Source organism: Hypanus sabinus, chromosome 1, assembly GCF_030144855.1.
Source record: "Hypanus sabinus isolate sHypSab1 chromosome 1, sHypSab1.hap1, whole genome shotgun sequence".
Classification (NCBI taxonomy): domain Eukaryota; kingdom Metazoa; phylum Chordata; class Chondrichthyes; order Myliobatiformes; family Dasyatidae; genus Hypanus; species Hypanus sabinus.
This window is the reverse complement of record NC_082706.1, coordinates 4,414,567-4,441,260: the sequence shown is the minus strand read 5'-3', so window position 1 is coordinate 4,441,260 and position 26,694 is coordinate 4,414,567. Positions and strand designations below refer to the sequence as shown.

The following is a 26,694-nucleotide window of genomic DNA, read 5'->3' as shown; positions in this document are numbered from 1 at the left end:
CGATGTTTAGGGATCTCTTGCAGGATGTGAGGGATAAATTTGACCTGGTGAGGAAGATAAAGAATGGTAGAGGGAAGGAACCATGGGTGACAAGTGAGGTGGAGAATCTAGTCAGGTGGAAGAAGGCAGCATACGTGAGGTTGAGGAAGCAAGGATCAGATGGGTCTATTGAAGAATATAGGGTAGCAAGAAAGGAGCTTAAGAAGGGGCTGAGGAGAGCAAGGGGGCATGAGAAGGCCTTGAAGGTAAAGGAAAACTCCAAGGCGTTCTTCAATTATGTGAAGAACAAAAGGATGACAGGAGTGAAGGTAGGACCGATTAGAGATAAAGGTGGGAGGATGTGCCTGAAGGCTGTGGAAGTGAGCGAGGTCCTCAATGAATACTTCTCTTCGGTATTCACCACTGAGAGGGAACTTGATGACAGTGAGGACAATATGAGTGCTGTTGAAGCTCTGGAGTGTGTTGATATTAAGGGAGAGGAGGTGTTGGAGTTGTTAAAATACATTACGACAGATAAGTCCCGGGGCCTGACAGAATATTCCTTAGGCTGCTCCACAAGGCGAGGGAAGAAATTGCTGAGCCTCTGGCTAGGATCTTTATGTCCTTGTTGTCCACGGGAATGGTACTGGAGGATTGGAGGGAGGTGAATGTTGTCTCCTTGTTCAAAAATGGTTGTAGGGATAGTCCGGGTAATTATAGACCAGTGAGCCTTACATCTGTGGTGGGAAAGCCGCTGGAAAAGGTTCTTAGAGATAGGATCTATAGGCATTTAGAGAATCATGGTCTGATCAGGGATAGTCAGCATGGCTTTGTGAAGGGCAGATCCTGTCTAACAAGCCTGTTAGAGTTCTTTGAGGAGGTGGCCAGGCGTATAGATGAGGGTAGTGCAGTGGATGTGATCTACACAGATTTTAGTAAGGCACTTAATAAGGTTCCACACAGTAGGCTTATTCAGAAAATCAGAAGGCATGGGATCCAGGGAAGTTTGGCCAGGTGGATTCAGAATTGGCTTGTCTGCAGAAGGCAGAGGGTTGTGGTGAAGGGAGTACATTCAGATTGGAGGGTTGTGACTAGTGGTGTCCCACAAGGATCTGTTCTGGGACCTCTACTTTTCGTGATTTTTATTAATCATCTGGATGTGGGGGCAGAAGGATGGGCTGACAAGTTTGCAGATGACACAAAGGTTGGTGGTGGTATAGACAGTGTTGAGGATTGTCGAAGATTGCAGAGAGGCATTGATAGGATGCAGAAGTGGGCTGAGAAGTGGCAATGGAGTTCATCCCGGAGAAGTGTGAGGTGGTACATGTTGGAAGGTCCAACCCCACGGCAGAGTACAAAGTAAATGGTAGGATACTTGGTAGTGTGGAGGAGCAGAGGTATCTGGGGGTACATCTGGGAGTGTTAACTTTCATAAGTCGAGGGACAGAGTTTAAGAGTCGTGAGGTAATGATGCAGCTCTATAAAACTCTGGTGAGGCCATACTTGGGAGTACTGTGTCCAGTTATAGTCGCCTCACTATAGGAAGGATGTGGAAGCATTGGAAAGGGTACAGAGGATATTTATCAGGATGCTGCCTGGTTTAGAGAGTATGCATTATAATCAGAGATTATAGGGCTTTACTCTTTGGAGAGGAGGAGGATGAGAGGAGACATGATAGAGGTGTACAAGATATTAAGAGGAATAGATAGAGTGGACAGCCAGCGCCTCTTCCCCAGGGCACCACTGCTCAGTACAAGAGGACATGGCTTTAAGGTAAGGGGTGGGAAGTTCAAAGGGGATATTTGAGGAAGGTTTTTCACTCAGAGTGTGGTTGGTGAGTGGAATGCACTGCCTGAGTCAGTGGCGGAGGCAGATACACTAATGAAATTTAAGAGACTACTAGATAGGTATATGGAGGAATTTTAGGTGGGGGTTATATGGGAGGCAGGATTTAAGGGTCGGCACAATATTGTGGGCCAAAGGGCCCATACTGTATTATTCTATGTTCTATGAATGCCCCTTATGTATCTGAACCCCGGACCTGCTTGCAATAGTGACATCCTCACAAAGGTGGATATTACAGCATAACTATAGTTTGGAAAGAACCTGCCCAAACCTCAGTAATAGAATTTCATGCACATAAGACCACAAGAAAAAGGAGAAGTAGGCCATTCAGCCCATTGAGTTTACTCCGCCATTCAATCATGGGCTGATCCAACTCTTCCAGTCATTCCCACTCCCCTGCTTTCACCCCATAGTCTTTGATGCCCTGGTTATTCAAGATCCTATCTATCTCTGCCTTAAATACACCCATTGACTTGGCCTCCATAACCACTCATGGCAACAAATTTCACAGATTTACCACTCCTGACTAAAGTAATTTCAATGCATCTCTGTTCTAAATGGATGTCCTTCAATCCTAAAGTTGTGCTCTCATCCTAGACTCCCCTACCATGGGAAATAACTTTATCATAATTAATCTGTTCAGGCCTTTTAACATTTGGAATGTTTCTATGAGATCCCCCCCTCATTCTCCTGAACTCCAGGAAATATAGCCCAATAGCTGCTAGACATTCCCCATACAGTAATCCTTTCATTCCTGGAATCATTCTTGTGAATCTTCTCTGAACCCTCTCCAATGTCAGTATATCCTTTCTGAAATAAAACTTTCAAAACTGCACACAATACTCCAAGTGTGGTCTCACGAGTGTTTCATAGAGCCTTAACATCACATCCCTGCTCTTATATTCTACACCTCTGAAAATGAATGCCAACATTGCATTCGCCTCCTTCACCACTGACTCAAACCTGGAGGTTAACTTTGAGAGTATTCTGCACAAGGACTCCCAAGTCCCTTTGCATCTCTGCATTTTGAATTCTCTCCCCATCTGAATGATATTTTATTTCTTCCACCAAAGTGCATGACCATACACTTTCCAACATAGTATTTCATTTGCCACTTCTTTACCCATTCCTCTAAACTTTCTAAGTCTTTCTGCAGGCTCTGTTTCCTAAACACTACCCACTCCTCCAACTATCTTTGTATCATTGGCAAAGTTAGCCACAAATCCATTAATCTCAAGGGAGTTTGGGACATTGAAGCGAATATGGAAGGTGAGCAAGAGCTTGGCACTGACTGCCTGCCTCTGTCTTGTGTGGTGTTCAGTGTATGTCGGTGATGTTGGAGGATGGTATCATGGTTCTGTGTTTATGGATTGGACTGTTGTGTTTCCAGACTATAGACCTTTTCAGTCTTAATGGTTTTTATATTCCATATTTTTCCCCCACTGGTTCCTTTCTCATTTTGTTGTGCGAGGGGAGGGGATTTAGGGTTGACGTTCTTGTTGTGCTCTGTTAGTTATTTTGTGCAAGGTGGGGGGGGGGGGTTTGGAGGTCGGCTTTCTTGGTCCATTTTGTGCAGGGAAGGGGGGTTTGATGAACAGGATGCCATTCATTTTTTTTGGGGGGGGGGTGACATTTCTCCCTGAATAACTTTCATGTTCTTTCTTTGTTTTGTGTCCACCTGGAGAAGATCCTCAGAGTTGTATACTTTGATAATAAATCAACCTTTGAACTTCTGCATCCAAGGACAAGGTATTCACCAAATCTGCCTGTCAAAAATATACAGGCCCACTGAGATCCAGCATAAAATGGGCAGCATTGTAATGTTCAACTCTGCTGCTGTCTCTATGTTCTCCCTATGACCATGTGCGTTTCCTCCCACAGTCCAAAGATGTATTGGTTAGGGTTAGTAACTTGTGGGTATGCTCTATTGGCACTGGAAGCATGATGACACTTGGGGACCTCTCCACAGAACATCCTTGGGCTGTGTTGGTTATTGATGCAACGGCACATTTCACTATATGCTCAATGCACGTGAGAAATAAAGCTTGTCTTTCAAAAGATCTTGATCTTTTCTCAGACTTCTGGAGTCACTTCTCAGGCATCAGTTGAAACAACAGAAACATCAGAATCAGTGTGAGAGTGTCCCCAGGCACGAAAACTGCACTCACCTGTACTGAGGAAGAAAGCTTGCATTGGTCGGGTCGAAGAAATTTCTTCCTATTAACTTTAATTCAAGAATTCTCAATGCTCTGTGAACAAAGAATAAAACAATGCACATGATACAATCCACTGCATATACAGTGGGGGGAAAAAATCAGTTTCATCACTCACCAGGCATTACCAAAACACAGACTGTCCCCCGTGTGGATGAAATTGCCCTGAACCCAACCAGCCTATAGAATCAGAATCAGGTTTATTATCACTGACATGTGATGTGAAATTTGTTAACTTAGCAGCAGCAGTTCAATGCAATACATAATCTCGCAGAGAAAAAAATATTAACGTTAAAATAATAATAATAAATCAAGCAAATCAATTACAAATATTGAATAGATTAAGAACATGCAAAAACAGAAATACTGTATATTTTAAAAAGTGAGATAGTTTCCAAAGATTCAATGTCCATTTAGGAATCGGATGGCAGAGGGGAAGAAGCTGTACCTGAATCGCTGAGTGTTTGCCTTCAGGCTTCTATATCTCCTACCTGATGGTAACTGTGAGAAAAGGGCATGCCCTGGGTGCTGGGAGTCCTTAATAATGGACGCTGCCTTTCTGAGACACTGCTCCCTTTAGATGTCCTGAGTACTTTGTAGGCTATTGCCCAAGATGGAACCAACCAAATTTACAACCTTTTGCAGCTATTCTTTCGGTCCTGTGCAGTAGCCTCTCCATACCAGACAGTAATGCTCTCCACGGTACAACTATATAAGTTTTTGAGTGCATTTGTTGACATTACAAATCTCCTCAAACTCCTAATAAAGTATAGCTGCTGTCTTGCCTTCTTTATGACTACTGATGTGCTGGGACCAGGTTATATCCTCAGAGATTTTGACACCAAGAAACTTGAAGCTGCTCACTCTCTCCACTTCTGATCCCTCTGAGGGTTGGTATGTGTTCCTTTGTCCTACCCTTCCTGAAAGTCCGCAATCAGCTCTTTCGTCCTACTGACATTGAGTTGGCATCTCTCACTCCTGTATGCCCACTCATCACCACCTGGGGTTCTACCAACAGCAAGTTTATAGAAGGTATTTGAGCTATGCCTAGCCACACAGTCATGGGTATAGAGAGAGTAGAGCAGTGGGCTCAGTACACACCCCTGAGGTGCGCTAGTTTCAATCATCACAAGGAGGATGTGTGTGGATCACCAATCCACAGTTTGTGGTCTTCTGGTTAGGAAATTGAGGATCCAATTGCAGAGGGAGGTACAGAGGCCCAGGTTCTGCAACTTCTCAGTCAGGATTGTGGGAATGATGGTATTAAATGCTGAGCTATAGTCAATAAACAGCATCCTGACGTAGGTGCTTGTGTTGTCCAGGCAGTTTGAAGCCGTGTGAAGAGCCATTGAGATTGTGTCTGCTGTTAACCTATCGTGGCGATAGGCAAATTGCAATGGGTCCAGGTCCTTGCTGAGGTAGGAGTACAGTTTAATCATGACCAACCTCTCAAAGCATTTCATCACTATTGATGTGAGTGCACTGCTTGGCTCCATTACTGTAGAGTTTCTGCTGCTGTATAACCACTTCAAAGCTTCAAAAACTTCCAAAGTACTGTTATCAAAGTGTGTATAAAGTATACAACTTTGAGATTTGTCTGCTTACAGGCACAAAACCCAAAAGAAGCCAATTTAAAAAAAGATCAACATCCAATGCAGAGAGAGAAAAAAACACACAAAAATCTCGCAAGCAATAACAGTAATCAACAGCATTCAGAACTGAATTGAGTCCATCGACCCAGAGCCAGGAGTAACTGGAGGAGGCCCATAACCCCAGTCTCAGTTCGTCACACAGCAGGGCAAATCACCCTGAAGTGATGAACAGCTGGTGTAGTCGCACAGCCTCAGCACCGTGGAAAGAGAAAGAAAATCATGTAAACAGTAGAAGCAAGCAACAGCATTTAGAACTGGATTGAGTTCGTAAATCCAAAGCCAGAAGCAATCCAGAATAGGTTGTAGAGAGTCAGTTCATCACTGCTTGAATGCAGGTGAGGAATACAAGCCAGTATTTGGGGCTGGGAGGAGTGTGTGTTGAAGGGCAGGAGCCCAGAGTGACATTTAGATGTCAGGAAATGGGCAAGGAGGTTCCTCTGTTATTCAGATATTTGAAATCACCATTTATGATCTGCCCGGCTCCTAGCTCCTCCAGAAAAACACGTATTAAGCCCCGTTATCCCATCAAAAACAATATTTTTCAAAAAATATTTGAACTGAAAAGAGGGGCAAGAATGGGGAAAAGGAATGGAAATAAAGAAAGGGATACTGCGGAGCCTGTGTCCGAGAGGAGTGCAGCGAGCAGCTCTCCTACCTGACCGCGTGTTAGCGAGGCGGACGCTGGGCCTCGCTCAGGCAAAGCAGCAAATATCTTCGAAATCCTGACAGAAATAATGGAGGTCCCGAAAGAAATAAAGCAGCAGCTCCGTGATTTTAAGTCAGAGCTCGCCAGCGTCAATCAAAAAATAGTGGTGGCAGAGACTCAAATTGAGAAGGTGGAAGATCGCGTTCAAAACGTGGAATGGATACTGAGTAAGACAATAAAAATATTAAATCACCAAGGTGGTAAACTGCTTGACCTGGAGGGAAGATCATGGCGGAAAAACATCAGAAACTACAACGTTCCCGAAGGAGTGGAGGGCTCATCTATGATGGAGTTTGTCGGAAAGTTACTGCGGGATGCGCTGGATCTTCCCCCGGCTATGGAGCTGGAAATCGAAAGAGCCCACCATGCACTAGTCCCAAAACCTACCCAGGATAGAAAGCCATGCTCAATAATAATTAAATTCCTTTGGTACAGCACCAAGGCAGAGATTCTACGAAGGGCCTGGGGTAAGGAGTGTTTTTTGACGATAAATTAATATATTTCAACCAAGATTACACCACCCCGTGGTCCTGCAGAAACGCAAAGAATACTCTGAAGTAAAGCGAGTACTAAAGCAAAAAAAGATTAGATTTCAAACTCCGTACCCTGCTAAACTTCGAGTGCTTTATGACAATGGGATGCGGTTGTACCAGACAGTGGAAGAGGCGACTACAGACATGAAGGCCAGAGGGTTGCCCATCAGCGTGACCAAAATGAACGAAAGCCTGGCTGAGGAATTATCCCGTTCCACTTGGGAAATAGTGCAAGAATGGAGAAGGCAGGAGATGGGAGGAGGCCGAGAGAAATATATCAGGAAGAGACCGGGAGTTTCCCAAAGACGGTCCTCACCCCCTTCAGAAGAGCCATAAGGTTTGGCTATCTTTAAAAATGTTGAGAAGCTAAACGGAAGCAAAAGTACATGGTGATATACCTATCTCGAGAAATACTTATTATAATGTGGATTTTATATTACTTAGTTGTTATTCCTTATTCGCTCACTTACTCCCTTTTCCCCGCCAAAATGAAAATATATATATGTATATTTATATGTGTGCATATATGTGTGTGTATATGTATGTGTATATATATTTGTGTGTGTGCACATATATACGTATATATAGGAGTACACAGGGAAATCTTTTCTGTGTAATGGATTTGTTCACTAACTTTTATGAATACTTCAATGGGGGCCCTCAACTCACAAGTAGGAGGGGTTGTCTCCCACAGCTAGACAGTTCCTCTAGCTCAACGCAGGGTCATCTACTAGAGACCTCAGCCTTGGAATCACACGTTCGTTGCCATTTTTGTTATTATTTGTGTTTCTTGGTTCTTATTTGTTCAGGGAGTAGATCAATTAAGTTTTATTCTAACTTCAATGATACATTCACAGATAAATACAGATGGCTAAGGACAAGGTAAAATTCATTTCTTTTAATGTTAATGGGCTATTAAATCCAATCAAACGTAAGAGAATTTTATCCAATTTGGACCAATTTGATTCATACTGGGAAAAATGGTATAACTACATAATGCCTCATAGGCCTGATTTTATTCTCACAAATCAACGAATCTGTTGTTAAAAAAAAAGATCACTCCCTACTTGTACATAGTTCTTTCCTTTTGTTTGTTTTTGTTTTCTTTCCACTCTTTTCTATAAGTGTGTACCTCAGATAAATACTTTGTGGAGATTTGTGATATATATGTACAATGTTTGAAATACATCTTATGGAAATGCTTGTTTGATGATGAGCTTCAATAAAAAATAAATTATAAAGAAATCACCCTTTATGGACATGTGATAAATAAATGGGTACATCTGACTCTTCCAGCACTTTTTGTGAACTCTGGCAAGACCCTGACCTCATGAGTGCTGAAGGAATCACAGGTAAGGGAAGGTCAGGAATGATTAGAAAAGATTAAGAATCACCAGGGATATCTGACCAATGCACCACAGCAAATTATTGATACATACAAATGTTTATTGCAAATAATGATGATCCCCTAATTTGGGAATGTTGGTATTAAAGGCCTAGGTCAGCATGGTCAGAAATGATGGACCATTCTCTATGCTGCACTGGGGGTATCTTTCATAAGTGCACAATCAGTTGTAAAATTGGACTTGTTGACACAACAGATGGGGGTTACACTTTAACTACCAAAATAGTTACCTCTGGTAACTGAACAGCCTCACAGCACAGCAATTAGAACTCCAATCACATTTCCTTAAGAGCATAAGAATTGAGCAGAATCAGGCCATTTGGCCTGTCAAGTCTGCTCTGCCACTTCATCATGGTTGATCCATTTTTTCCTTTCAGCCCCAATCTCCTGTCTTCTTCCCGTATCCCTTCATGCCCTGACTAATCAAGAATCTATCAACCTCTTCCTTAAATAATTCATAAAGACTGGGCCTCCACAGTCGTTTGAGTCAATGAATTCCACAGATTCATCACTCTATGGCTAAGGAAATTCCTCCTCAGCTCCACTATGAATGGGCGTCCCTCTATTCTGAGCCTGTGTCCTCTGGTCTTAGACTCTGCCAGAATAGGAAACATCTGCTCCACATCCACCCAATCGAGGCCTTTCAACATTCTTATAGATTTCAATGAGATTTCCCCCCATTCTTCTGAATTTGTGAATACAAGCCATGATTATCATATGACAAGCCTTTCAAACCCAGAATCATTTCCGTGAACCTTCCTTAAAACCTCCCCCATGTCAACACATCCTTTCTGAAGGGCCTAAAACTGCTCACAATACTCAAACTAAGGCTTCACAAGGTCTCAACATTACATCCTTTTTATATTATATTCCTCTTGAAATGAATTCTAACATTGCATTTGCCTTCCTCACCACAGACTTAACCTGCAAACGAGGACTCCCAAATCTCTTCGCACTTCAGATTTTTGAATTTTCTCTCCATTTAGAAGACAGCCCACAATTCTTCCCTCCCTTCTGGAAGAGTGGAGTAATATTTGCAATTTTCCAGTCTTCTGGAACCATACCAGAATCTAGTGATTCTTGACAGTCATCGCTAATGCTTCCAAAATCTCTTCAGCCACCTCTTTCAGAACTCTGGAGTGTACTCCATCCGGTCCAGGTAACTTATCTAACTTCACACCTCTCAGTTTCCCAAGCACCTTCTTCCTAGTAAGGCAACTTCACCCATTTCTGCTGCCTGACACCCTCAAACTTCTGGCATGCTGCTAGTATCTTCCATAGTGATGACTTATGCAAAATACTTATTCAGTTCATTCCCCATTTCATTGTTCCCCATTACTACCTCTCCAGCATCTTCCACTGGTCCGGCATCTATTCTCGCCTCTTTTACACATTACATATCTGAAGAAACCTTTTGTATCCTTCGTAATATTTTTGGCTAGCTTACCTTCAGATTCCATCTTTATGAGTTTTCTAGTTGCTTTCTGTTGATTTTTAAGTTTCCAAATCCTCTAACTAACCACCAATTTCTTATCCAAACTGCTTTAAAAAATTTGCTACACACCTTATTTTAAAGACAGCGAAATTCATGTCCAATTTTGTTTAAAATGTGAAAGATTGATTCACTGGTTAAACAACGAGACATAAATCAGAAAGATTACAAATGCTGGAAATTTGTAATGAACCAGAAATCGCTGAAAACACTCAGTCAACTTAACTGAAGACTCTGCACCAATTAGTTCTGCAAGAAGCTGTGGAAAGTTGTAAATCTAGTCAGCTCCATCTTGGGCACTAGCCTACAAAGTACTCAGGACATCTTTAGGGAACGGTGTTTCAGAATGGCAGTGTTCATTATTAAGGACCTCCAGCACCCAGGACATGCCCTTTTCTCACTCTTACCATTGGGAAGGAGATACAGAAGCCTGAGGGCACACACACAGCGATTCTGGAACAGCTTCTTCTCCTCTGCCATCCGATTCCTAAATGGACATTGAATCTTTAGACACTACCTCACTTTTTAAAAAATATACAGTATTTCTGTTTTTGCACGTTTTTAAAATTTATTCAACATACATAACTGATTTACTTACTTATTATCTTTATTTTAATTATTTTTATTTTTCTCTGCTAGATTATGTACTGCATTGAACTGCTGCTGCTAAGTTAACAAATTTTACATCACGTTGAAGAATGCAATAGAACAGAATGATCTAGGAAAAATGGTGCATAGTTCCCTGAAGGTGGAATCTCATGTGGATAGGGTGGTGAAGAAAGCTTTTGGTATGCCTGCCTTTATAAATCAGAGCATTGAGTATAGGAGTTGGGATGTAATGTTAAAATTGTACAAGGCATTTGTGAAGCCAAATTTGGAGTACCGTGTACAGTTCTGGTCACCGAATTATAGGAAAGATGTCAACAAAATAGAGAGAGTACAGAGAAGATTTACTAGAATGTTACCTGGGTTTCAGCACCTAAGTTACAGAGAAAGGTTGAACAATTTAGGTCTTCATTCTTTGGAGCGTAGAAGGTTGAGGAGGGACTTGATAGAGGGATTTAAAATTATGAGGGGGATAGATAGAGTTGACGTGGATAGGCTTTTTCCATTGAGAGTAGGGGAGATTCAAACAAGAGGACATGAGTTGATGGTTAAGGAGCAAAAGTTAAAGGGTAACACGAGGGGGAACCTCTTTAATCAGAGAGTGGTAACTGTGGAACGAGCTTCCAGTAGAAGGCAGGTTCGATATTGTCATTTAAAGTAAAATTGGATAGGTATATGTACAGGAAAGGAATGGAGGATTATGGGCTGAGTGCAGGTCGGTGGGACTAGGTGAGAGTAAGCATTCGGCACAGACTAGAAGGGCTGAGATGGCCTATTTCCGTGCTGTATTTGTTATATGGTTATATATCACCTGCCAGTGATCTTAAACTGGATTCTGTTCAAAGTAAATTATCAGAGTACGTATGTGTAATCACACTCTACCTTGAGATTAATTTTCTTACAGGCAATTAAAAAGAAAAATAAATACAATGGGCTTATATAAAAAGTTACACAAATACTGACATCAACAAATGTGCAAAAAGACAAACTGAGCAATCAATTAGTAAATACTGAGCATAAGATAGAGTCAATAGATGAGATAAATGAATTTATACTGTAGGGTGTGGAATCAGTTCACAGTTGAGGAGAGTGAAGTTATCCAAGTTGGTTTGGGAGCCTGATGATTGCAGAATAATAGCTTTACCTGAATGTGGTGTCATGGGGTCATAGAAAAACACAGCACAGAGAAAGGCCCTTCCACCCATATAGTCCATGTCAAGCCATTTAAACTATCTACTCCAGTCAATCTGCACCTGGACCATAGCCCACCATAGCCCTACCATCCATGTACTTATTCAACCTTCTCTCAAATGTTGAAATTGAGCTCACATGCACCACTTTTTCTGGCAGCTCATTGCACACTCCCACCACCTTCTGAGTGAAGAAAGTTCCCGTTTCCCTTAAACATTTCACTTATCACCCATTACCTCTGGTTGTCGCCCCACCCAACCTTAGTGGAAAAAAACCTTGCTTGTACTTACCCTATCTATAAGCCTATTTCTCTGCACTTTGCCCACATCCCTCTAAACTAGGTGTTCTCAACCTTTTTTATGCCATGGACACCAGGTTGGGAACCCCTGCTCTAAACATGAACATTCATTTCCATAGATGCTGAGTGGTTGCAGCAATGTGTTTTTGTAGAATTGAGAAATAGTACCACTCTACCTTTTTAATACCACATTGTAGTAAGGAATGCAGAGGTCAGAATTTGGCTGCAGAACCTTGGTCATTTGGATTTTAATGTCCACCTCTATCCCATCTGTCTTTCTTTGTGATTTGAGTTTGATCACCTAGGGTGAAAGAAAATCAACGCCTTAACCAAAAGCTGCAATAACCAGTGCCTGAGACAGACAGGCACCTCAATTTTATGCCTCAAAAACTGCACTCCATCAGTACTGGCATTGAATGTGTGGGGCTGGATTCTTCAATCAGGTCTCTCAAATAAATTCACAAGTCCATAAGACATATGAGCAAAATTAGGCCATTTAGCCCATCAAGTCTGCCTTGCCATTCAAACATGGCTGATTTATTATCCCTCTCAACCCAATTCTCCTTTCTCCCTGTAATCTTTGACACCTTTACGAATCAAGAACCACTTTAAATATACCCAATGACTTGGTTATCTGTGGCAGTGAATTCCATAGACTGACCAACCTCTGGTAAAAGAAATTCTTCATCTCTTTTTTAAAAGGATGTCCTCCCAGACAGTGATGGAGGCCAAGTTATTGAGTATATTTAAACCAGAGGTTGATAGGTTCTTAATTAGTAACAGCATCAAAAATTATGGGGAGAAGACAGGTGAATGGGGTTGCAAGGGATAATAAATCAGCCATGACAGATTAGCGGAGCAGACTCTATGGGCCATATAACCAAATTCTGCTCCTCCATCTGACGGTCTTATGGTCACAAGGCCGATTCCAGAAAACTGACTCCAGTGCTAGTACTTATAGGACGCAGTTTTTCCAGACAGGAGACTGAGGGAAAAGAGTGTGATTGCACATTATTATACTAACAGGAGAACTGAAATCACAATCAGTTAACAGCATATTAAAAAAAATATTATTTAAATTCTGATCTGGTAAACCAAATACTTGCTTGGAGCTGGGGACTTTTTTTTTTAAAGCATTCTTCTACAGCTGAAGCTGAATATTAAAAAAACTTGTTTATTGAAAATGTGAACTGTGGGCATACCTCAGATAGTTTCACAGGCAGGTAAAGAATGCTGCCATCAAAAGCAGTGACCCGTCCAGTAACTTGCTGGTGCTCCTTCAACATTCCAAAGCGCATATTCCGACATTCTATATCAGGGCTGAACACAACAGCAAAGTTGGCAAGAAAAAATGAAAATGCGTTAAGAAAGATATTATATTCAAAACTAAAATGTGCACTCCCAGTTATAGCAAGCATTGAATAATGTTAAAATTAGTGCAAACATGATCACAGACTCTCTTTTTACATTTCAATATCATATCCTCAATTGTGACTACCAGTGAAAATGCAATTCATTTTCCTCTGTTTTAATGCAGAATGGCCATCAGTACCAAAGTGGATTTTAAATGCATACACTTCAAAGACAACTGGCAAATGTGAAACATTAAATAACAGTGGGCAGGGAATTGCCAGGTCTGAACATCTGATGCCAATGCAGTCACTGGGTACACTCATGCCGTAACTTCTTTCTCACCTGCCTCCCTGGTGCCTCTCCTCCTCCTCATTCTCCTATGGTCCACTTCCATTTCCCATCACATTCCCCCTTCAGCTCTTCACCATCACCTCCCAGCTTCTCATTTCATCCCCCCACTTTCCATTCCCCACTCACCTGGCTTCAAACTGTCACATTCCACTCATACACTCTCCCCAACCGCCCCCCCCCCCCCCCACCCCGCCACCAACCTGTTCCTTCTGGCTTCTGCTCCTCTGCTTTCCAGTCCTGATGAGGAAGAGTATTGGCTCAAAGCACTGACCGCTTATTCCCTCCCCCCACCCACCAAACCCTGGATGCTGCCTAACCCGCTGTGTCCCTCCAGCAATTTGTGTCACCTGTAACTTCAGTTTTCTTTCCTACTATTGTCACCATCTCTTGCTTTTATCTGTGACTGCTGTTGATATGTCCCCTCACCAGAGTCCAAGGCCTCTCTGGTCAGTGAGCCTTAACAGTAAAACTGACCCATGAATGTGAACCTCAAGGTCCCAGATGTCCAGTGTGGAAAACACAAAATAAATGTGCTCCCAGAGCAAGGTCCAAAACACAAAGGGAAACTTACAAACTCCCACAATGTTAACAATGTCACACACCTGAAAGTGACATGGTATTGGTAGACAGCATCATTTCGGCAGTAGATTTTGACATAGTTTGTTGTCAGAGGGATGGGCCTTCCAGATGATCCCCTCTTCACAACCGACTCCCTAAATAAAACACATAAGGAGTGAAAGTAGCCCTCAATTCGCCCTCAACTTTAGCTGTCGCCCAATAGCCTGAAGTACACAGTAAATAAGAGTAAAGAGTCACTTTCCCAGAACATTTATTTTGAAATTCTTTTTAAAAGTTTCCATTGCAGAGGAATCTAAGTATATAGAAAATAGAATAGTATTGTCCCTTTGTCCCATGACGTTGTACCCTTTAACCTACTCCAAGATCAATCTCACTCTTCCCTCCCACATAGCCTTCCTTTTTATCTTTCATCCATGTGCTCATCTAAAAGTCTTTTAGATGTCCCTAATACATCTGCTTTACCACTACTCCGACAGCATGTTCTACGTACCCAACAATTTATAAAAACCCACCTCTGACATCCACAACCCCCCCCCCCCCCGATACTGGCCTCCAAATACCTTAAAGTTATGCTTCGGCCCAAAATGTTGACTGTATATTCTTTTCCACAGATGCCGCCTGACCTGCCGAATTCCTCCAACATTGTGTGTGTTGCTCTGGATTTCCAGCATTGGCAGAATTTCTTGTGTTTGTGATTTCTCTCTCATTCTTCTTCTACCAAAGGGAAAAGTCCTGGTTTGCTCAACCTATCCCCAAGACATGCTCTCTAATACAGGAAGCATCCTGTTAAGTCTTCTCTGCACTCTCTCTCAAGCTTCCATATCCTTCCTATAATAAGGCAACCAAAACTGAACACAATAACCCAAGTGTATTCTAAAGCGGCCAGTGAGTGAGTGGGCGAGTGAAGGAGTAGAAATTTGAGGCTTTGATTCGAGAGATTCTGGCAGTTTTGGCAATTGGGCTGTGCAATCAAGTCAATCAAGATTTGAATAACTCAGCAGAAAGCCGTTGATTAGACAATCAAGATTTTAATAGCTCAGACAGCAGAAAGCAGCTGATTGGGCAATCGAGGTCAGGTGACCAAGCAGTTTGAAAAGCTCAAACAAATAAATAGAGGGGTAGCTCAAGCTGAGCGGCCTGTGGAAAGCGGCCAGTAAAGGAGTAGAGATTTGAAGCTTTGACTTGAGAGGCTTCGACAAGAAGAGGCGGAGGACGAGTTAGTCTTTTCAATGGCTCCTGAGACGGTGATGTGCCTCTCCTGTGAGATGTGGCAGTCTTGGGGGAACTCCCCTCTCCCGCAGAGTCACATCTGCCAGAAGTGCTTGCAGCTGAGTGATCTGGAAGACCGTGTGAGGAATCTGGAGCAGCAGTTGGATGACCTTCGAGTCGAGGGAGAATGAGGCAGTCATAGATGAGAGCTACAGGGAGGCAGTCACACCTAGGCTGCAGGAAGCAGGTCATTGGGTGACAGTCCGAGGGGGGAAAACGAAGGAGAGTAGACAGCTAGTACAGAGCACCCCTGTAGCCATTCCCCTGAATAATAAGTTTACCGCCCTGGATGCTGTTGGTGAAGATGACCGACCAGGTGTGAGCCACGGTGGCAGGGCCTCTGGCACTGAGTCTGACCCTGTGGTGTAGAAGGATGGGACGGAGGAGAGGAGAGCTGTCGTCATTGCAGACTCTATAGTCAGGGGAGCAGACAGGAGATTTTGTGGACGTGAGAAGGACATCCACGTGGTTTGTTGCCTCCTGGGTGTCAGGGTCCCGGATGTCTCTGACCAGGCGCATGACATAGTTACAAGAAGGAAAGCAACCAGAAGTCGTGATACATTTTGGTACCGACATAGACAGGAAGAGGGATGAGGTCCTGAAGTGAGTTTTGGGGAACTAGGCAGAAGGCTGAAGAACAGGACCTCAAGGGTGGTGTTCTCAGGATTGCTGCCAGTGCTACGTGATAGTGATGATTAGAATTGGAGGAGATGGAAGTTGAATGCGTGGCTGAGGAGTTGGTACAGGGGGCAGGGTTTTAGATTTTTGGACCATTGGTATCTCTTCTAGGGAAGGTGGGACCTGTACAGATTGGATGGGTTGCACCTGAACTTGAGGGGGAGCAATATCCTTGCAGGTAGGTTTGCTAGCATGGTTCAGGAGGATTTAAACCAATTTGCAAGGGGGATGGGACCCAGAGCGATAGAGCAGTGAAAGAAGTGCATGGAGTAAAGTCAGATGTAGAGAGGCTTTGATGAAAAAGAAGCAGAATAAAGGGTATAAAGGTAGTAAGGTAGAAGGGCTAAAGTGTGCGTACTTCAATGCAAGAAACATCAGGAACAAAGATGATGAACTGAGAGCTTGGATTCATACAGGGAATTATGATGTAGTGGCCATTACGGAGACTTGGCTGACACCAGGGCAGGAATGGATTCTCAATATTCCTGGACTTCAGTGCTTTAAAAGGGATGGGCGGGGGAAAGGGGAGGAAGGATGGCATTACTAGTCAGGGATACTATTATAGCTGCAGAAAGGGTGGATAATGTAGCAGGATCCACTTCTGAGTCAGTATGGTTAGAAGTCAGGAACAGGAAGGGAGCAGTTACTCTGCTGGGAGTATTCTATAGGCCCCATGGTAGCAACAGAGATTCCGAGGAGCAGATTGGGAGGCAAATTTTAGAAAGGTGCAAAAATAACGGTTGTTATCATGGGTGACTTTAACTTCCCTAATATTTATTGGCACTTGTTTAGTTCCAAGGGTTTAGATGGGACAGAGTCTAAGTGTGTCCAGAATGGATTCCTGTCACAGTATGTTGACAGGCCAACTAGGGGGAATGACATACTAGATCTAGTATTAGGTAACGAACCGGGTCAGGTCACAGATCTCTCAGTGGGTGAGCATCTGGAGGACAGTGATCACCGCTCCCTGATCTTTAGCATTCTCATGGAAAAGGATAGAATCAGAGAGGACAGGAAAATTTTTTAATTGGAGAAGGGCAAATTATGAGGCTATAAGGCTGGAACTTGCGGGTGTGAATTGGGATGATGTTTCCGTAGGGAAATGTACTATGGACATGTGGTCGATGCTTAAGGATCTTTTGCAGGATGTTAGGGATAAATTTGTCCCGGTGAGGAAGATAAAGAATGGTAGGATGAAGGAACCATGGGTGACAAGTGAAGTGGAAAATCTAGTCAGGTGGAAGAAGGCAGCATACATGAGGTTTAGGAAGCAAGGATCAGATGGGTCTATTGAGGAATATAAGGTAGCAAGAAAGGAGCTTAAGAAGGGGCTGAGAAGAGCAAGAAGGGGGCATAAGAAGGCCTTGGTGAGTAGGGTAAAGGAAAACCCCAAGGCATTCTTCAATTATGTGAAGAACAAAAGGATGACGGAGTAAAGGTAGGACCGAGCGGAGGCTGCGGAAGTGAGGACCTCAATAAATACTTCTCTTTGGTATTCACCAATGAGAGGGAAATTGATGAGAGTGAGGACAATATGAGTGAGGTTGATGTTCTGGAGCATGTTGATATTAAGGGAGAGGAGGTGTTGGAGTTGTTAAAATACATTAGGATGGATAAGTCCCCGGGGCCTGATGGAATATTCCCCAGGCTGCTCCACGAGGTGAGGGAAGAGATTGCTGAGCCTCTGGCTAGGATCTTTATGTCCTTGTTGTCCATGGGAATGGTACCGGAGGATTGGAGGGAGGCGAATGTTGTCCCCCTCAGTCAAAAAAGGTAGTAGGGATAGTCCGGGTAATTATATGACCAGTGAGCCTTATGCCTGTGGTGGGAAAGCTGTTGGAAAAGGTTCTTAGAGATAGGATTTATGGGCATTTAGAGAATCATGATCTGATCAGGGATAGTCAGCATGGCTTTGTGAAGGGCAGATCGTATCTAACAAACCTTATAGAGTTCTTTGAGGAGGTGACCAGGCATATAGATGAGGGTAGTACAGTGGATGTGATCTACATGGATTTTAGTAAGGCATTTGACAAGGTTCCACATGGTAGGCTTATTCAGAAAGTCAGAAGGCATGGGATCCAAGTAAGTTTGGCCAGGTATATTCAGAATTGGCTTGCCTGCAGAAGACAGAGGGTTGTGGTGGAGAGAGTACATTCAGATTGGAGGGTTGTGACTAGTGGTGTCCCACAAGGATCTGTTCTGAGACCTCTACTTTTTGTGATTTTTATTAACGACCTGGATGTGGGGGTAGAAGGGTGGGTTGGCAAGTTTGCAGATGACACAAAGATTGGTGGTGTTGTAGATAGTGTAGAGGATTGTCAAAGATTGCAGAGAGACATTGATAGGATGCAGAAGTGGGCTGAGCAGTGGCAGATGGAGATCAACCTGGAGAAGGGTGAGGTGGTACACTTTGGAAGGACAAACTCCAAGGCAGAGTACAAAGTAAATGGCAGGATAATTGGTAGTGTGGAGGAGCAGAGGGATCTGGGGGTACATGCCCGCAGATCCCTGAAAGTTGCCTCAAATGTAGATAGGGTAGTTAAGAGAGCTTATGGGGTGTTAGCTTTCATAAGTCAATGGATAGAGTTTAAGAGACGTGATGTAATGATGCAGCTCTATTAAACTTTAGTTAGGCCACACTAGCAGTATTGTGTCCAGTTCTGGTCACCTCACTATAGGAAGGATGTGGAAGTATTGGAAAGGGTACAGAGGAGATTTACCAGGATGCTTCCTGGTTTAGAGTATGGATTATGATCAGAGATTAAGGGAGCTAGGACTTCACTCTTTGGAGAGGAGGAAGATGAGAGGAGACATGATAGAAGTGTACAAGATATTAAGAGGAATAGACAGAGTGGACAGCCAGTGCCTCTTCTCCAGGGCACCACTGCTCAGAACAAGAGGACATGGCTTTAAGTTAAGGGGAGGGAAGTTCAAGGGGGATATTAGAGGAAGGTTTTTCACTCAGTGGTTGGTGTGTGGAATGCACTGCCTGAGTCAGTGCAGACACACTACTGAAGTTTAAAAGACTACTAGACAGGTATATGGAGGAGTTTAAGGTGGGGAGGGTTATATGTGAGACAGGGTTTGAGGGTCAGCACAACATTGTGGGCTGAAGGGCCTGTAATGTGCAGTACTATTCTAGATATATATATAACCAGAGTTTTATAGAGCTGCAACATCACCCTGTGGCTCGTGAACTGAATCGTGACTAATGAAGACCAACACACCATATGCCGCCTTAGCCATCTTTTCAACTTGAGCTGCAACTTTTGAGGGATCTATGGATGTGTTCCTCAACAAATCCTTTAAGAATACTGCCAGTATGTCAAAAATACACCAAGTCCAAAAGGGAATTTAAGGAAAAACACTCTCTTCAGGGACTTATATAATATGGAACTCACTTCCACAGGAGTGAGCAAGTCAAAAGAAATGCTATGAAGAGAGGTCAAATAAATGCAAGATGGAAAAAGAGGAAGATGTGTTTAGAGCAGGGGTTCCCAACCTGGGATCCATGGACCTCTTGCTTAATGGTATTGGTCCACAGCATAAAGTTTGAGAAACCCTGTCTTAGAAGATGAAATGATGGGTGAAGAGGCTTTTTTGGAGCATAAACAGGTTTAGAGCATTTCTGAGCAAGAAATTCTAAAGATTAGTGTTATTTGTCACAGACACTGAAATATACAGTGAAAAGAGTTATCTTGCCTCAACAACCAACATAGTCTGAGAAGGTGCTGGGGGCAACCCGTAAGTGCGGCCATCCTTCCGACTCCAACATTGTATACCCACAACTTCCTAACCCTAGCCCAATTACCTTTAGAATGTGGGAGAAAACTGGAGCACCTGGGGAAAACTCACGTGATCACAGCGAGAAGGTACAAACCCGTTATAGAGAGCGGCAGAAACTGAACCTGATCGCTGGCGCTGTAAAACGTTGCACTTCTTTGCAATTTGCAACTGCTAAGTATTCTGAAGCACAAAGGATGAATGATAAGAAAACGTCTGGGTGGAAATGTCTGGGTGGGACTACAACCAGTGGTCGTGGGTTAAGAGTGATAGGTGAAAAATTTAAGGGGAACATGAGGGGAAACTTCTTCACTCAAGGCCGTGAAGAGTGTGGAACCAGCTGCCAGCGCAAGTGGTGCATGTGAGCTCAATTACAATGTTTATGAGAAGTTCAAATGGTAACCTGTATTATCAAAGTACATATACGTCAACATATACAATTCTGAGATTCATTTTCCTCAGCAAATCTATAGAATAGTATCTATAAATCTATAACATGATCAATGAAAGGTCAGAGCGCAGAAGACAGCAAACTGTGCAAATGAAAGTATAAGTAGTCTGTGGGTCCAGTGCAGGTCAACAGGACTAGACTAGTAAAATGGTTCAGCACAGATGAGATGGGCCAAAGGGCCTGTTTTTGTATTATACTTTTCTATGACTAAGAGCACCACATTCAGATGCAGCGCCAGCTGCACTGAGCTTGGGTTTCAGAACAGCTCCCAATGCTCAGACTGTATAAAGGTAGATGCTGCCACCAGCAGGCAGGAGGCCCAATAACATCAAACAGCCCCACACTCTCATACTTGGGACCGTGGATCAAATCTAAAACAAAGAAAACAAAAACTGTAGGAAAAGGAATTAATACATGGGACCAATGGTATGCAATTACCTGAAGGGATTTATTTAAGTCCCAAAACTGGAATGCTTCATAAACAAGATTTTTGTTTTATTTAGATACAGTACAGTAACAAGCTGATCCGGCCCAACAAACCAATGCTACACAATTATACCCATGTGACCAAACCCCATGTCTTTGGAATGAGAGAGGAAACCCACGTGGTCACAGACAGAACGTACAAATGTCAAACAGACAGTGACAGAAATTGAACCACACTGTAATAACATGACACTAACTGCTATGCTACTGTGCTGTCCAGGAAGTGGCAGTACGGTAGGTTTTCCAGGAAGCACCAGCCAATTTGGAAGTTATTAGTTGGGATAAATTATAGGAGGATGGACTTCAGCCTACTGCATCATACAATAAAATTTCAGATGATCTTTTACTTCAGCATCATTTCCTGCATCAACCAGCATCCCTTTAAATCCTACTCACTTCTGCCTTGAACATATCCAGCAAATGAACCCCACTAACCTAAGAATCACAACCCACTGGGTGAAGACAAAATCTGAAAGGGAATCAGTGGATCAGTCAACATTTCAGATTGAGGCCCTTCAACAGGACCTGAAATGTTAAATGTTCATTTCTCCCTCACAGATGCTGCTTGACCCAGAGTTTCTCTTGTTATAATTAAATGAATCTGAAAAACCTGTACATCGACACATACAGTGAAACTTGATGTTTTCTGTTCGTAACCAAAAGAACCCAAGGATTGCTGGGGGTCAGCCCGCATAAGTCGCCACAAATTTGGGCACCAACAGCACCGTATTCACAGAAGACAAACAACAAAACAGCAGCAAAAACAAGCCCACCCCACAAAGACAGTCCTCCAACATGACAACAGGCCTCTAGACTTCTAGACAATAAGCCTCCGACTTTCCCAGTGGACTTCAGACTCCTGGTCCCAGGGCTTCAGCCTACTCTATCTGTCAACAACATTATAACTGAACTTCCATCTCTGCATCATTTTCCTGTAACCCCTTAATGAAAAAAATCCACCCACTGCTGCCTTGAATACACTGTTGCTTGCATAGCCATGCACATAGAATTTGTTGCAGCACAGCTGGTATTTTCTTTCACATAATGTTAATAAATTTTGAAATTATGCAAATATAGCTTTGAAATCTATATTAATAATTGTGAAATAACCTGTAATTGTGTTAATGAATATAATCCATACCTTTTCTGAATAATAAATGTACCACAATCTTTACTTTGAAATGTTTTATAGTTTCAACGTATTTGCATTGTCACTGTTTCAAGTCACAACATGGTTACAAATTGTAACAATAAACACAGATTGGAGGTCTGTAGCTTATTGTTAATAAACCACTGGTTAATAAACCTGTTGAATGCTGATGCTGTCTGGTGAAAACATTTTACTTTTGCCACTATGCCTGTCAGTTGTTTTGGCTGCCTGACATGGTTCAGTTGTGTGGTGAGTCGTGGTTTGTGTTTGTTTCGTGTTTTAAAGTGCTGTGTAGTTTTCAGGCCGTGTACTAATTTCCTGCTCAGAGTACTGGTTGGTCTGCGCAGCTGCAAAAAAAAAGGAAGCATTGTTTGAATATATCCAGCAACTGAACCTCCTGGGTAGAATCACAACCCACTGCATGAAGATACAAACCCAGGAGAAAACCAGCAGGTCAGGCAGCACCTCTGAAGGGAAATGGACAGCTGATGTTTCAGGCCAAGCCCCTTCATCTGGACTTGGAAAAGTCAAAATGTCTATTTCCTTTCACAGATGCTGCCTGACCCACTGAGTTCCTCCATCTTTTTAGATTCACTTACTTATCACATGTACAGTACAAACATATAGTGAAACGCACGTTTGTATTAACAACCAAGCAACTCTGGCAGGGTTTGCAGGACATTACTTACTACAAAGCGAAATCCAGTAGTATGAATGGCAGCAAGACTTCACAACCAGATAAACTCAACACCTTCTATGCCCACTCTGAAAGGGAGATTACAACTACAGCAGTGAAGATCCCTGCTGCACCTGATGACCCTGTGAACTCTGTCTCAGAGGCCGACGTTAGGCTATCTTTAAAGAGAATGAAGCCTCGCAAGGCAGAAGGTCCCGATGGAGTACCTGGTAAGGCTCTGAAAACCTGTGCCAACCAATTGGCGGGAGTATTCAGGACATTTTCAACTTCTCACTGCTATGGACAAGATTCACTTGATTCAAAAAGGCAACAATTATACCAGTGTCTAAGAAGAATAATGTGAGCTGCCTTAATGACTATTGCCTAGTAGCACTCACATCTACAGTGATGAAATGCTTTGAGAGGTTGGTCATGACTGGAATTAACTCCTGCCTCAGCAAGGACCTAGACCCATTGCAATTTGCTTATTGGTCAACGGCAGACACAATCTCAATGGCTCTCCACACAGCCTTAGACCAACTGCACAATACAAACACCTACATCAGGATGCTGTTCATCGACTATAGCTCAGTATTTAATACCATCATTCCAACAATACTGATTCAGAAATTGCTGAACCTGAGCCTCAGTACTTCCCTCTGCAATTGGATTCTCGACTTCCCAAACAGAAGACCACAATCTTTGCAGATTGGTGATAACATCTCCTCCTCGCTGACACTCAACTCTGGCGCATCTTTACTTTATTGTCACCAAACAATTGATACTAGAGCGTACAATCATCACAGCGATATTTGATACTGCGTTTCGTGCTCCCTGGAGTACAAATCAAAGTAAATATAATACAAATTTAAATTATAAATCATAATTAGAAAATAGAAAAGGGAAAGTAAGGTAGTGCAAGTCAGGTCTAAATATTTGGAAGGTACGGCCCAGATCTGGATCAGGATCCGTTCAGCAGTCTTCTCACAGTTGAAAAGAAGCTGTTCCCAAATCTGGCCGTACGAATCTTCATGCTCCTGAACCTTCTCCCAGAGGGAAGAGAGACAAAAAGTGTGTTGGCTGGGTGGGTCATGTCCTTGATTATTCTGGCAGCACTGCTCCGACAGTGTGGGGTGTAGAGTGAGTCCAAGGATGGAAGATTGATTTGTGTGATGTGCTGGGCTATGTTCATGATCTTCTGGTCTTTGACAGGACAACTTCCATACCAGGTTGTGATGCACCCTAGAAGAATGCTTTGTACGGTGCATCTATAAAAATTAGTGAGGGTTTTAGGGGGCAGGCCAAATTTCTTCAGCTTTCTCAGTAAATAAAGGTGCTGGTGGGCCTTCTTTGCAGTGGACTCAGCTTGGTTAGACCAAGTCAGGTCATTTGTGATATTCACCCCGAGGAACTTAAAGCTTTTGACCTGTTCCACCTGCGTACCACCGATGTAGATGGGGTCGTGTGGTCTGCTACTCCTTCTTAAGTCAACAACCAATTCCTTCGTCTTGCTGACGTTGAGGGATAGGTTATTGTCTTCGCACCATGCCACCAGGTTCTTAATTTCCTCTCTGTACTCAAGACTCATCATTACCCAAGATACGACCTACAATTGTGGTGTCATCAGCAAACTTATATATTGAGTTTGATGGAAACTTGGCTACACAATCATGGGTGCACAGTGAGTACAGCAGGGGGCTGAGTACACAGTCTTGTGGGGCACCGGTGCTCAGAGTTATTGTAGAGGAGAGCTTGTCCCTTGTTTTTACAGCCTGGGTCCTGTCTGTGAGGAAGTTGAAGATCCAGCTGCAGATCTGAGTGCTAAGACCCAGGTTCCGGAGCATAGGAGTCAGTTTATTCGGAACGATGGTATTAAAGGCAGAGCTGTAGTCAATGAAAAGGAGCCTTACATATGCATCTTTATTCCCCAGGAGGAATGTAGTGCCAGAGAGATGGCATCTGCTGTTGACCTGTTGCTCCAGGGTGGAGTTTCAAGATGGCGACGTAAGCATCTGCCTTTTAGGCGCTCTTTATTTTTTTAACTATAATCACCCTTTAATTAGACCTTTTCGAACTTAATCATATGAGTTGCTACCTTTGATTGACCCTTTTTTCCTAAAATAATAGTTGATCTAATCTTGTCAAACCTAAAATGGCTACAAGTAAGAAATCGGCTAAGGATCCTGTATCCATCGACGCAATTTCTGGTCTTTTGGACATTAAACTGGATGTTAAATTTGCGGGTATGGAAAGTAAATTGGACAATAAACTGGATGCTAAATTTGCGGCTCTGGAAGGCAGACTAGAAGGTAAATTGGACAGTAAACTGTTAAGTTTGGAAAGGAGGATTACTTCGAAAATATCCGATCTTGAAGGAGTTGTTAAATCGCTTGAAACTAAGTTTCAGTCGCAGGCGTTAGAGGTTCAACAGCATGGAAATAAGATCACGACTCTTGAACAATCAATTTGTGAAAAAGCACGTACAATTGAAGTGTTAGAGAAGAAGATAGAGTCGACTGCTAAAACTTTAGATCAGTACAAGTTTAAAATTACTGATCTTGAAAATCGTTCTCGCAGACAGAATTTGCGCATCATCGGAATTCCCGAAAAAGTTGAGTCCGGTGATTTAACTGAATTTTTCTCTAAATTACTGTGGGAAATTTTCGGTGGTGAAGGTTTGAAAAATGAACCTGTTATTGACCGCGCTCATAGAGTTGCGAGGTTTTCGTCTGTGTCTGATAAACCACGAGCGGTGATTGTTCGCCTTCATTATCCTCGTGAGAAAGAGCTTCTAATTCGATTAGCTCGTAAAAAAGGTATGATCTCCTACAGAAATTATTCATTTCGAATAGTTGAAGACTACTCGTATGAAGTAATGAAAGCCAGGATCGCTTTTAAACCAGTGATGGCAGAGATTCATTCGATTGGATTTAAACAAGCTTTAATGTATCCAGCGAAGCTTAGAATGGTGCTGCCCGACAACAGTCTACACTTTTTTAACACTCCTGAAGAAGCGAAGAAATTTGTTGAAGAATATCGATCCTCTAGTGCAACTTGAACTATGAGTTACATTGAAGATTTTTTTTTGGAGAGAGGATGTCATTTCATTTTAAGTTTTAACCCTGGAAGTTGGGTTATAACTTTTTATTTTGAACTATGGGTCTGGGTCTTTTTTTTTACTACTATTATTATTGCTTATAGATGCTGTTTTAATTTTTATAATATCCTTTTTTTATACACGTTTGTATTTTGTAATAATGAATTATTTTTTTTTCAAAATGTCGTTTCTTCTTCCCATAAGTCTTGGCTTGTGAAACGTCATCTTTGTATCTGAATATGGAATTTCTTTTTTAAAGGTGTATCACATTTTTAAACTTTAATGTGCATTTTTTTTTATTAATGATTTTTCTGGTTTTACTATTTTAGTTTTTTTTTGATTTGTCTGATATGGGTGTGTATGTGTATATATATATATATGTAGGTATATATATATATATATATTTTTTTGCAACTCTATATTTTAATTGGGGTGTTATATAGTTTTTTCTTAAAAAATTTTCTTATGGAGCTGCCATCTTGAAATGGGGGTAATATTAGTATTAGTTTATGCGCCTGCCGCTTGGCTTTCTTTCAAAGGGTGGGGGGAGGGGGGAGGGATCTTTTTTCATGCTTTTGCTTTTTATTTTTTTGCTTTTAGTTTATGGGCTGACTTTAAATTGTTAATATTGTTGAGGTGTCAGGATCTCCGGTTGCTCCTGAATCAATTTTCCTTCTTCCTAAATTGTGGGTTATGTGTCTTTTTAACCTTTTATGATACACACAATTAATATTGGTATGATGGATAAATCTATTAACTTTATCTCGTGGAATACTAATGGTTTAAATCATCCGATTAAACGTAAAAAAATATTTAAAGTATTCCATAGATTGAACGCTAATATTATTTTTGCACAGGAGACCCACATTAGGAGGGAGGATAATCAACGTTTTTTTAGGTT

At 42.3% G+C, this 26,694-nt stretch overlaps 1 protein-coding gene across 5 annotated transcripts in view; it reads right to left on the bottom strand.

The window, feature by feature from the left end:
- The window catches only part of piwil2 (piwi-like RNA-mediated gene silencing 2), a 126,859-nt gene that overhangs the window by 73,059 nt on the left and 27,106 nt on the right, over positions 1-26,694 (bottom strand). For 3 of the 5 annotated variants that reach the window (XM_059961320.1, XM_059961374.1, XM_059961422.1), the window contains 4 exons: positions 14,227-14,337; positions 13,123-13,240; positions 12,097-12,221; positions 3,993-4,073 (listed from right to left, as the gene is read on the bottom strand). In XM_059961320.1, coding sequence (XP_059817303.1) covers positions 3,993-4,073; positions 12,097-12,221; positions 13,123-13,240; positions 14,227-14,337 — 435 coding nt within the window. Of the gene's footprint in view, positions 1-3,992; positions 4,074-12,096; positions 12,222-13,122; positions 13,241-13,615; positions 13,730-14,226; positions 14,338-14,763; positions 14,924-26,694 lie in introns of those variants that run through there. The other 2 variants (XM_059961480.1, XM_059961554.1) reach the window with 2 other exon arrangements.